Raw genomic sequence first — 13,142 nt, 5'->3', positions numbered from 1 at the left:
TTTCGAAAATGTGTTAATTAAAGACAGTATCTATCAGATTTAAAACCATCAACCTTAGTTTGTTCACATACATATGAAATTCATTTGTTGAATCAAGAAATGATAGATAGATGAAAGTTGAAATAATTTTAAGTATTTCATAATAACAATATTGATCAGAAAAACAATTTTCACATAATGGTTACATCATGAAATCAATATATTACTGAAACTCATCTCTAGTCAATCAAAAGTAATGCAATGAAAGATGATTTAAACACTGCTTTATATAACTAATAGTTTTTATTAATAATTGTTTTATTTTAGGATATTGATGAAAGTGGAGATGTTTACAGAGCTACATATGCTGCTTTCCAATGTTCCCATCTTTCGGGTACTCTTGAAATTTGTGGAAAAGAAAAAGTAAGTCACTATTTGATCATGTTCATATTAATTAATTGCCTTTTTAACTAATTTTACTTTAAAGGAAGAGAAGATGTCCCAAACTCCTAGGTTATAGTTGATAAAACTGTTCCTCAAGACAGGTTGTTGTAGAAACTTCTATTTTGAAAATAAATCAAGCATATCAGTAAGATTTTATTAGTTAGCCATAAATGTACGAAAGCAGGGTGTGATGGCTCAGTGGTTAAAGACCTTGAACTTGTCAGCCCAGGTTCAAGATGAAAGTGCCATAGAAGAGCTAAACTCCTGTTAACAGAGATGAGCACTGCCCCCTAGAGTCAGAAACGACTGGACAGTGGAAACCTTTATCTTTAGATGAAAGCATTGTTCTTCGAGTACATTGTATAAAATGAATGCTGTACATTTCCAATTATTCTGAAGTAGTTACTATTCCATTATCTTTGCCCCTTATGCATTCAGGAATCATAGTTTACTTGCCTTCACATTCTGTATGAATCATGTTACTAGGGGATATTGAGAGCCAGACTTTCAAGGCCAAAATATGATTAGGTACAAACAGGAATTAAGATTAGATACAGACCTTAAAGCAACTATGTCTTTATGTTGACATGACTAAGTTCTGCAGCTAATGTGCAAACCATGGACAAGATGTGCTTAGTTTAAGGTATTTCCAATAGATGCTCTTTGGGTGCTCTGAATCACACTTTGCCTTAGGGGGTCATCTGCCATCCATTATTAGCAAGATTAATTTTAACTTTGTTACCTTTGCCATATATTATGGCAGTTCTGGCAGTTGAGCAGAAAAGAATGGTGAAATACATGCCTAAAATACAAGATTTTTTTCTTTTTCAAAAATTTATCAAAAGTTCATTTTCATTCTGTTGTTTTCAGAGGATATTGATATTCTAAAGTCCTTGGTCCATTAAAAAAAAATCTTCCTTTTTCTCTATGGCATATTTTCCTTTTCTTGATTCAAACAGTGAAGAGTGTTTTCTACACAAATTTATAAGTAAGGAAGTGGAACAGGTCAGAGGCATAAGACAAGGCAGTAGGACAGCTCCTTCTGGGAAATTAGGCTGTTGCCATCTGTATTACCTACAATTAGTTTCATCCCCCGCTCCCCCTCCTACCGCCATCCCAACCTAACCATTTATGGATAATATATATTTTAATAGCGACCACTAGGTGATAGTAAAGAACAACAGATGCAGCTTTTATATTCCCAAATGGCTGGCGGGAAATTCCTGAGTAAATAGAAAGGCGACATTATGATCATGGACCACTTGCCAATTAGCTCTCTGCCAATTTTGTGAATACAGTCTAGTTCACATGTTCTCCCTTGCCATAATGAGCCAGTGTGGGATTAGTAATTAATATGTTGTTCTGGCATAGAGGCAGCCCAGATTGAAGTCCATCCTTAGCCACAGAAACTTACTGAGGAATTCATTGTCTCTCAGCCCAAACTACCTTATATGGTTGTTGTCAGGAAGAGTGAAGGAAGTGTTAATTTCCTCTGACATCCTAAAAAGAAAAGGCGAGATAAACTCAACATTAAATTACTTCTGGTTTAATGTTAGCTATATGATGCAGGCATTATTTATTTGTTAAATATATATGCCTCCTGATTCTCCAATCCATAGTTGATAGTTTAGTATGTCTAAACTCACCCAGTTGCTGCTATGTCAGCAAACTGCTTAAACAAATTAGTTTAGAGTGTCAGCAGAGCAGAGCAACTCTGCTAGTAAGGACTGTGTTTTCCTTCATATATGAGACTTGTACTAAAGTCTGTATTCAGTAATGCCTGTGTATCTTATTGCATGATAGAAAAGAGAATAGCAATACTGTACTAAAGACCAGAATATTTTTTGCAAATATTATTGACACATGTCACTACTGCTGTACAAACTTCGTTGGCTGCCTGTTGGCTTCGACATGGAGTCAAGGTGCTGGTTATTACCTTTAAAGCCCTTTTATAGCATAAAACCTGTTACTGAAGTTTCTGCTTACCCATTGTGTTTGAACCGAGTTGATGAATTCCAGATCCCTTCATTAAATGTTGTCATTTTATGAGACCTATTCAGTGTACCTTCTCTTCTCCCACCTTCTGGAATAACATCCCTCCAGAGATACAGACAACATGTTGTCTCCTGAGGGTCCAAAAAGCCTTTAAAACCTGGCTTTGTTTCAGGCCTGGGGTTAATATGTTGTTTGGGGGAGTGCAGATGTGGTTGGTTTTAATGTTTGTTTTAGTCCAGACAGTCTTGTTTCATTTTCTTTTTGTTTTTAATTGTTTTAATTATTAATTATATTTTCTAAGCCACCCATAGTTCATTGGGTGAACTTACTTAAACAAGTTTTGCAATTTTTAAAAAAATAAAATTATGTAATGTTCAAATTCTATTAATTCAATTAAGTTTGGTAAAATAGTCGTACATTCATGATTTTCTAATTTTTTTGATAGATTATAGTGTCATTTCTACCTAGAGACAAAGGACATTATTCTCAGTTTTGGGATCTTGAGTGTCATCCATTGCATGAGCCTCATTTGACAGACAAATATAGACTTCAGTTTTGTGGAATGGTAAGAATATGAATGAGGTATTTAACTTTTGTTTGAAGTAGAGTCATAATTATAAGATTCCTTTTACATAGAATGGAAGAAGAAGAAAACACCCCTATGGTAAAACAATTTGTGTGTTTATGTCTAATTGCTTTCTGATTAAAGCCTTAAAATGAACTATTTAAATAGAATATTTCTGTGAAATCTAATGTTACATACTTTGTAAAATAAAATAGCAGCATTTGATAAAATACTAGCACCTACCTCTTACATCTTTTCCTACGCTCTAATAAGTATGATACTAACCTTAGTATGAAAGTATCAGTTTTAAGAAGTAGTTCTGGTTTTCTTAATTTCTGTAGAATAAAATTAGTTGGTTGATTCTATTTTTGAACAATTAATGGGTACAAAAAAGCATAACACTTCTCTAATTATATTTTGTAATTTATGTATTGTAACAGAGTATTCTAAGCAGTAAACAGTTAAAAAACAAAGTATCCACATCATCATTGGTAAAAATCAATATTCGAGATGTATCACAAAGAAGAGAATACCTCAGTATATTTGATCACAACATATGGTATGTAAATTGGATGATTTATAAAATACATTTCTGCATATTCATTCTTTCTAAAGAAAGTAAATTCTCAATGTTTTAAATGTAAATTCTAGTTAGTAGCATTTTGTAAGATCTACAAACTGCTATGTAATAAAATCAAGGCCATAGATTTGCCTTGTACAAGGATTTGATTTTTAGTGTGATGTGTGATCTACTATTTTGATTCATGAATCCTGATTTATGGTATATAACATTATGTACAAGCCAAACCACTACATGGTTATTTTACAACCATGGTTAAATATGGCTTAGCATGATGATAAAATATAAATGGTGCTTTTCAGTCATACATCTCTAAAAATCAAAGTTTATTAAGTGTAATCCCAAACAGAAAATGCAGTTTTATTTTGCGAGCATGAAAAATAATTCAGATGTTCCTTAAGACTTAAACAGTGACATGGATTGGTCTTATAGAAGACATTTTGTAGCTTTAAGTAACTTCCCAATTACAAATACCAATTAAAACAAAGGATTATTTTTAGTAGCGTTTTTCTTTTTTTTAAATCAGGAAAGGGGTATATGCCCAAGAAGATGTCTATACATTTCCTCCAACTAAGGTTGGCGAATCAAGTACATTGAAAATCAGCATGAAGAATTATTCTATGTCTTCCTGCCAGGTATATTGACTTCTAAGCATTGTTTAAAGTTGCATTTGATAAATCTTCACACTAGCCTACCTAACGCTTAATATTTGTTCTCATGTTAAAATTATTTGGATCATTTTCTTTTACTAATTTACTTTCCAGTAGAAAGTAATAATTATTAAAATTGGAAACCATATGAAATGTAAATCCTAATATTAAAATATGTATCATAATTTGTAGGCCAAGCTTAGCTATTATATTTTTTTCTCCCTGGGACCTGCATATGACTGTTTTAATTGAAATGTATGTCTCCTGAGGGATTATATACTTGCTGGGTAATAAATAAAATAACTCAAAATATTTTAAATAATTATTAAATTACAGCTCAATTTTAGAAGTCCTGGAGAGCCTTTTTATATCAAGCATTCCCATTATAACTTGAGGTGAGTGAAAATGTATTTTTTTTTCTTAAGACAGTTGGTAGAAGGCATACAGATACTCCTTTATTTACAATTTGTCATTTTATGACTGTTTGAAGTTAGGATGGCCGTGGAACAGTTATTTTATGGCCCATGAAACAGATAGGATGGTTGTGCCTACAGAGGGGGAGGTGGTGTGATAAACTACATTGAAACAGCAGTTTTGAAGGAAGGGAACATATATCCAAGGAGAGGGACAAGACAAAAACAACACAGCTTGTATCTGGATCAAAGACAGAGAGTTAGGATAGCCACTTCCTATAATCTCTCAGGGTAAATCCATGATGGTGAGGGACAAATATAGGGTAATCTGGCAAGATTCTGTGTGAACAAATAAAGAACTGAACTTTGGCTGCATTTTTCTATGTGGTTCTTGAGCTGGGTTGACAATATCCCCAGCCTTCATAAATGGATACACTGCCCCCACTCCCCAATCATATGACTGCATGCCTGGCAGGTTAGCTTTATGACTAGTTGTCGTGTTCTGTGGGTACTTCACTAATGTACATCTACCGGATTCACAATATTTATTCATATCTCACCTATTTTTATAATAACTCAAGGTGATGAATGTATACAACCCACCTTTTTCCTCCTATTTTCCACACAACAACTTGTGAGGTGAGTTGGGCTGAGAGAGAGTGGCTGGCCCAAGATCACCCAGTTGCCTTTCATAGGTAAGGTGGGACCTGTGAAAAGGCCAAAAAAATAACGGTCATATTATTATTAAATAACAGTCTAGTCATATGGGTGCTTTAACTTACAAACACAATAACCATAATTGACCATAATTGCAAGTTCAGTTGCAGTTATAAACTGAGATATATCTGATGTTTGCTGTAGCTTTGGCTTGCTTTAATTACTTCCAAAATTCCAGTGATTTTAGATTTTATAATAAAGAACATTATTAGTTTCATTTATTGTTAAACATTTTAATATTAGTAATAATCTGGAATAGATTTTGCACCAACAGAATGAAAGTCATAAGAGAGATGGGTATCTGAAAAGTTTATATACTTGTAAAAATGAAAGTTTACAAAATATTTTACTGTTTTAGCCTTTTTTTATATGTAGAAGATTCAAAGTGAGCCACAATATTCTTCCATAAATTAATCAGTGAGAAAATCACTGTTTATAATATGGGTGTACAACCTGCAGCTTTAGTCACTAGAGACTGACCTACAAATTTTTCCTGCTGATTAACTTTATCACTTGGTTAGCATGACTTAGATTATTGATTCTGTAATCAAATTCCATCAAATAAATTGACCCCTGTTTCATTCTTCATTTTTGTGCTCCTACTTGAGTCACTGGGAGATAGAAACACAGAGGGCTAGTTATATGTACATTAGTGAGTGTGAATGCATTTAAATGTTTCTATATTAAACTTTGGAGTGAAAATGCTGGTTATCTATGGACTACGGCAGCAGCAAGCAATCTTTTTCCATTCATAGATTCACATTTTTAAAATAATTATTTGGGCCACTGAAAACAGCAGAGGAATATACCTGGTGTATAACAATATCAGAGTAAATAGAACTGAAGCATTGATAAATGAAAAAGTTTGCTGCCAAAATTTAGCACGACAGTCTGGGAATATACTGTATTTGGTACTACTTGTGACCCACAGTTTGCCTACTCTGTATTGGATTTTACAGCTTCTTTTTATTTGATTTCCCTAAGCACCCTTAGTTAGCAATAGCACTTAGACTTATATACTACTTTATAGCCCTTTCTAAGCGGTTTACAGAATCAGCATATTACCCTCAACAATCTGGGTCCTCATTTTACTGACCTTGGAAGGATGGAAGGCTGAGTCAACTTTGAGCCAATGACAATCAAACGCCTGGCAGTCAGCAGAATTAGCCTGCAATACTGCATTCTGACCACTGCACCACCACGGTTAAGTTCTTATCAGACATGTAGGGGTGTCTTGAATAGTGTTGATGTTTTTGAAGAAATTGTTATCATCATGAACTAAAAATAGTCCTTGCTTAAAAATCATTTGTTCATCATAGTTCTAAATTGTGACAGCATTGAATGAGTGGTACTTACAACTAATCCTAAAAATTCAAGCCATTGCACCACTCCTGTGGTCATATAACTGCGATAATGGTGCTTCACAACTAGCTTGTACTTTCGAAAGTTGCAACATTCTTGCCATTTGTGCCTTTCCTGCTGTCTGACCCGCAAACAAAATCAATGCAGAAGCCAGTAGGGAAGGTCGCAACTCACTCCAGTAGGTGCCCCTGGCCTCCCTCCATACAGTGAGGTGTCCTGCTTCCCCCATCTTCCCTGTATTTGCTTGGGTCCCTCCTTCCTCTGGCCTCCTTTCATGTGGCATAATGGCCTCCTACCCTGGCCCCACATCATTCCTGTGCCCGTTTTATTCAGCCTCCTTTTGCCTATCCACAGCCGACAATCCCCCCGGCAGCAATCCCACAGTCTTTACCTCAGGCTCCCACTGCTTCCCACACAACAGTTTGTGTGTCCTGGAGTTAACAACAGCAGTTGGGTCTGCCGGGATTGTTATCACTAAGAATTAATGATCACATGACAACATTCTTTACAACCATATTGTTAATGATGGCAATCCTGGTTCCAACTGCCTCATACCCCAAAGACTACTTGTGTACAACTAAGAATGTAACCCATATAGACAGTTTCTGTTTCCTCTCCAGAATAGCACAATCAGCTGACAAGCTGTAATATACTATTATGATAAGAAAATATTCTGCTGGTAATAGACCTCCAGAACTTTGTTTTTCTCAATCTAAATAAGTTGAAGAAGTCTGTTAAATGCTCATCTAATTCTTACACATTTTCTCTCACAGATGTCACCACTACTGCAATTTACCAGTCCAATTCAAACCAAGGTCCCCAGGCGTTTTCAAATGCTTATTGGTGGTTGAGACAGATAAAAGTGGAACTCTTACTATTCAACTAATTGGTGAGGGTCTGGCAGAAAAATAGTTAAATACTTTGTTAACCATGCACACTATGACTAAATTATTAAATTTCCATTTTTGTATACAAAATAAATTTATAGGTAACTTAAGTGTTTGTAAATTTTAATAAAGTAAATTTATTAATGTATGCTATCATGGAACCAGTGCACTTTTGCTGTTGAAAGCAGCAGTGTAAGTAACTTTTGTTTTGATTATGTCTTCTCAAATGACAATGAATGCATTTTTTAAAAAAAATAAAGCTTTCTTTAAATATTTTACCTTTTATTGTGTTTATTGCTAACTCCTCTTTATATCTTCTACATGAATATTTTGTATCTAATAAAATCAAACTGTATAACTTTCAACTGTATTGTTGAAAGATGCTACCAAAGTTATGTGTCCACACCTGATTTGCTCATTACTGCAGTACAAGTTCCCATAATATGGTCTTAGGCCAGATAGCAATGGTGTTATTAAATCTCATCTAGGAATGTTAAAAGATTGAACTAAAATTTGTATGTTTAAAAGTGGCAAAGGTTCTGTGAATGTTTTCGATTAAATCATTTCAGATGGACTAAAAATGATAACATTGTTACAAAGCATTTTTTTTAATACAGTAATTTTCTCAAGGGCAGTTCTGGATACTTTCACAAGTAACCGTTAAATCTGTCCAGAAGTTGAGTAATATATAATGGTTCCAAGTAGACCACTTGATTCCAGCTGATTTGAGAACAGTAAAGTAATTGTATGACCTGTGTTGAAACTCTTGGCAGTCAATACTGTATAACAGATCATTGACTATTGTAATGAGCATTGGTGCTACAGACTCTACTACAGATATACAGATTATAAGAAATCTCTGTTTGATTGTTCTGTTTGGAACTAGCTGCAGTTTATGTGTATTATGTTTCCTAGAAGTGTTACTAGAATTTTATTAAATAAGCTATAGATGTATCAGCAGGTTTCCCACAATCTTCCTGCCCAAATACTATTTTCAGCAGCACCCACTCTGCTATTTATGGAGTTAACAGTAGTTTTCATGTTCACCCCCCATCTCTGTGAGAACAGACATTATATTCTTCTCAGTCTCTCTCTGTTGTCTTGGAGGAGACGATGAAGGCAGGACTTTCTTGGGTGCCATCCAAGCAATTAAAAACAGACCTTCTCGGATATCAAACCAGAAGATAAACAACTATTTCTGCTTTGAGTAGTAGCACTAAATAGTCTGTTGGGATAATAACATATCAGAGAGTGAGAGAATATTCCAATATCTGTCTGACTGCAACATCTCAGCTAGGTGTCCCCTAAGTAAACCTGAAGGATTTAGGTGCAGTGGAGAATGCTGGCTTCAATATGGGGAACAGAGAGGAGAGCATTAAGCCATCCTGCCAAGGACTGCTATCTCTATGCAGCTGTTTGAGAATCTGCTTCTTTACATGACAGAAAAACTAAGAGCCATAAAAAAGAGCCATTGTAAGTGTGTTCAGGTTTTCACTCTGGTAGAAACCATAATCTTATTTTTAGATGGTTTTTAAAAGCAGTGAAATGTGGGCAAGGATTTTAAATTTTCAGATGTAAAGCTAAACTTTTATAACAGATATGTTAAGCCCTGTTGAATTTTGTAAATTTTATTTCTGAGAGGTTTGCAAAAGATTGCGCTGGAGACAATTTTTTATCCTTGGGTAGGCAACTTTGGAGTACCTCTAGATGCTTGGGGCTCATGCCTTCATAATACCAATCTCTACATTGTGTTATAAGAGATCAACCAGTAATATAAACACCAAAAAGTAGTACACAGCTGTGACCCCTTTTTTCCCCTTCTTTCCCAATCCATAATATGAGTATGAGGTAGTTATATAACTCTGATTTTTTCCCCACTCTTCAGCTTGTGCGGATTTTAGCTGCACTAATAGCACTGGAAATGTCCTTTGTTCCTTGAGGAAACTTGAAAGTTCTCTGGCAAATACACTATGAAGTTGGAAGGAGCTCTCCGGAACACACTTGGGAATCAAGCCTTCAAACTCTTTGTGTTAATTTGTATGATTTCCAAATTGGAATGCTGAGGGCCATATTGAATCTTTAATAAACAGTAGGTTCATTAGGTAAGTAATTGTAAGAAAATAGTCCTCTGTAATGAAATAAAATCAGCAGGAGGGTTACTAGTCTACTTCCTTTCTTACCTTTCTTTCACATATCCTATAGGGTAGCGGTAGGTAATACTCATCCTGCATAGAATTCTCTCTTTGTGAACATTCTGTCACCAGTCAAAGCTGTCCAGTATGTCATGGAGTATTGTGGTTGTGTCAGAGAAATAAAAAGAGATTAGAAGGCTACAAAGAACTGAGAACAGGGGAGTAAATAGTGTTTAGGAGGAGAAAAAAGTTAAAGAAACTTTTATCAAAAGGTCTGTTACAGCTGGAACAAGATGTTTGTGAGAAAGATCGTTGGGTGTTCTCTGTAACTTGCTTGATACTACAAATATTCAAATGCTTATTTTGTAGCTACTAGATAGTACATTCATGAGATAATACAATTCTTTCAGAACATGTAAAATCTATGCCAGGAAATGTTAGGGACAGTTTTATAACACCCACAAGGAATATTGTACTAAATGAAGTCACTAAATTGCATTTTCACAAAAGTTTCCTTGGAAAATCCATCCAAGCCTTTAATGAGAAGCATCGATTTCTTTTTGGTTCAGATTTTTTCTTCTGAACATTTTTCTCTTGTTTGTGGGCTATGGACATTGCATAGACCGAATAGAATGATTAGAGCCTCATCACTGGGCACAGAGTACCTGTTCTTTTGTAATTCAGCAGTTATCATTTACCAGAAGGAAATTTCTGTTTGCTTATATGCATTTAAAGAATGCAATCTCTCATTTTACATATTTGAATGAAAGGCAACTTAAATAAAGTTTTCAATGAAAAATTCACACAGACATAATTAATAAAGCATTACAAAGTACTTATGCATCATTCAGATAAATTTAAACTATTTTGTCTAGATGTGTCAATAAGAGAAACAGATTACATATTTGTCCCATATTTGCAGCAAATAATTTCCTCAGTACTCTTACTGATCTTGAAGTGCATTTGAAAGTTTATTTTCCACTAAGTGGGAGCCACCTGTACCTGAATGGAGCCCAGTTGTGGAATACTTCTAAATATTGAAGTGGAGGATGTTGCCATAACAATATACAAACCAGCAGTGCATAGCAAAACTCATAAATAGTAGGATCATCTTGATGCATGTACTGTACAGGTAGTCCTCAACTTATGATCACAATTGTGCCCAAAATTCATGTTGTTAAGTGAGAAATTTGTTAAGTGAATTTTGCACCATTTTACGACCTTTTTTTTGACACATTTCTTTAGGGAATCATTACTGTTCAATTAATAACATGGTTCTTAAGTGAATCTGGTTTCCCCATTGACTTTGCTTGTCAGAAGATAAAAAGGGCTCACACGACTTTGGGATACTGTAACCATCATAAACGTGAGTCAGTTGTCAAGCATCCAAATTAAATAATGTGACCATAGGGATGCTACAATGGTCGTAAGTGTGAGAAATGTTTATAACTCACTTGTTTCCAGTGCTGTTGTAACTTCAAACAGTAACGAATGAACTGTTGTAAGCAGTGGTGCGTTTCAAAAATTTTTACCACCGGTTCGGTGGGCATGGCTTGGTGGGAGCACTTTGTGCTTTGCGTGCGAGAGCGCACTAAATGTGCACTTTGGCAGGTGCAGAGGCTTTCCGACTCACCACCTGCAATCCTGTACTCTCCCTATTGCTTCAGCAGCTGCTGCGCAACAATCTGCTGTGCCACGTAAAGCAGCTGTGCCTCAAAAGCAGGGAATGAAGGTTAGTATGGGAGCATAGGTGGGCCCAACAGCAGAGCATCGGAGAGAACTGGTTCAGTCTCTGCTGCTCATCGGCGCTACTGGCTTGGCAGAACTGGGCCAAACTGGTAGAATACCACCACTGGTTGTAAGTCGAGGACTATCTGTTGTTATCTAGACCGCTGAAATCATTGGGAATGCACATTCCACTTTAAACAAGAGTGCCAGCCATTTTAAATACCATGTCAATACCATTTTAAATACCATGTTTTTTTCTCATGTGGTCCATGTTCACCACTGGACCTCATAGAGTAGATAGTTGGGTCTAAATGTTTTCAAGTTTGATTGTTTATCATATGGGTCTATCAGTGGTTATTGGATTATTTAGGTATGTATCTCCCTCCACATCTATGGGATATACTTACATCCAAGCAGTTCTCATACTGCTAGGATAATAAGATGAATCTATCTATCTATCTCTCTATCTACCATGTTTCTCATATAATAAGGCCAGGTCTTATTTTTTTTTGAGCCCCGAAAAAATGGCTAGGCCGTCGTTTCGGGGGTGACTTAATTGCCCCCCCCTTGCATCTTCGGGTGGGCGGGCAGCGACGGCTTGGATGTTGACCTCGGTGTTGGTGGGGCACTTCGTATTGGGGTCAACGCAGGCAGCACCATATCCGGGTGTGCAACAAAAGTACTTCCTAACGGCAAGCCACCCCACCATTCCCCCCCATTTCGCATGTTTTAATATAGGCCTTAATATGGGGGGAGGGGCTTAATTTCATTTCATGCCTATAAAAACATGCTGGGACTTCCTATTGGGGGAGGCCGTATTGTTGGAGAAACGGTAAGTGTACATATCTTAAAAGTTGTCAAGTTTGAAAAACACTGATATAGTCCTTTGCTGCAATTTAATGTTAATTAATCTTCAATTATTTTCTCAGTAGATTATACCTACTTTTTGAAAGCTTTGCAAAATATGGAAGTTCAGCAGATAGACAGACTACAGGCATTTCTCATATATAATACTATATTTGCTATATTCTGTCCAAATTATCTCCATTCTGAGCCAAACGTTTCCACAAATGGCATTTGCCAGGTTTCAATTTCATATATTTTCAGTGCAAAAGCTGCCTTTTAAAAAATGCCTCTGTTGTTATTTTAAATTGTTTTTTTAATTATTATTACTTTTTTTAGCTCCTGGTGACAAGTGCCATTTGAACTTCAGTACCACCCACACTTTCAATGCAATAGTGTGAATAGGCTTCAAAATTCCTTTGGGTTTTCCAAGCTTTTGTACTCTGATATGGTTCACACAGACAAAAGACTACAAGAGTTCCATTTATCCACCTAATAGTTAAAAGACAAAGGGGGGAGAGTTGGGTGGGAGAGAAAGAGAGAGACTTAAACTGAAGTGCCCTCTTACAAGTGTATTAAAACCCATTTTATTTACTCTCAACTTCCAACATGCCTCAGGCAGCTTATCATGCCATCTTAGCAAATTAACTCATGTTGGGCACAAGCCCTGCTCCTAACAGTCACACAATACTCAACACAAAATCTGACATTTTAATCACTTGAATCACATGTAGATAAATTATCTGTACTCCTTAGTATGTATAATGGCCTGTCAAAGTATAGCTGGTGAATATTTATTAGTGCTTTGGTGAAAGAATCCCATGATTTGAAAAAATGAACTTACTTG

At 35.7% G+C, this 13,142-nt stretch overlaps 1 protein-coding gene across 2 annotated transcripts in view; it reads left to right on the top strand.

Annotated features, from left to right (window-relative positions):
• CEP192 (centrosomal protein 192) overlaps positions 1–7,870 on the top strand; it is a 66,490-nt gene extending 58,620 nt beyond the window's left edge. For both annotated transcript variants that reach the window (XM_026671962.2, XM_087961481.1), the window contains exons 42-47: positions 307–402; positions 2,864–2,983; positions 3,424–3,542; positions 4,090–4,198; positions 4,550–4,608; positions 7,479–7,870. In XM_026671962.2, the coding sequence (XP_026527747.2) occupies positions 307–402; positions 2,864–2,983; positions 3,424–3,542; positions 4,090–4,198; positions 4,550–4,608; positions 7,479–7,617 (642 nt within the window). In that variant the 3' untranslated portion in view covers positions 7,618–7,870. The remainder of the gene's footprint in view (positions 1–306; positions 403–2,863; positions 2,984–3,423; positions 3,543–4,089; positions 4,199–4,549; positions 4,609–7,478) is intronic.
• Positions 7,871–13,142: the final 5,272 nt, after the last annotated feature.

The sequence above is a fragment of the Notechis scutatus genome, chromosome 3 (genome assembly GCF_049901735.1).
Source record: "Notechis scutatus isolate UNSWTSFEM ecotype Mainland chromosome 3, rNotScu1.2, whole genome shotgun sequence".
NCBI lineage: Eukaryota > Metazoa > Chordata > Lepidosauria > Squamata > Elapidae > Notechis > Notechis scutatus.
The sequence above is the reverse complement of the archived record's forward strand: the minus strand, read 5'-3'. Positions and strand labels throughout refer to the sequence as shown.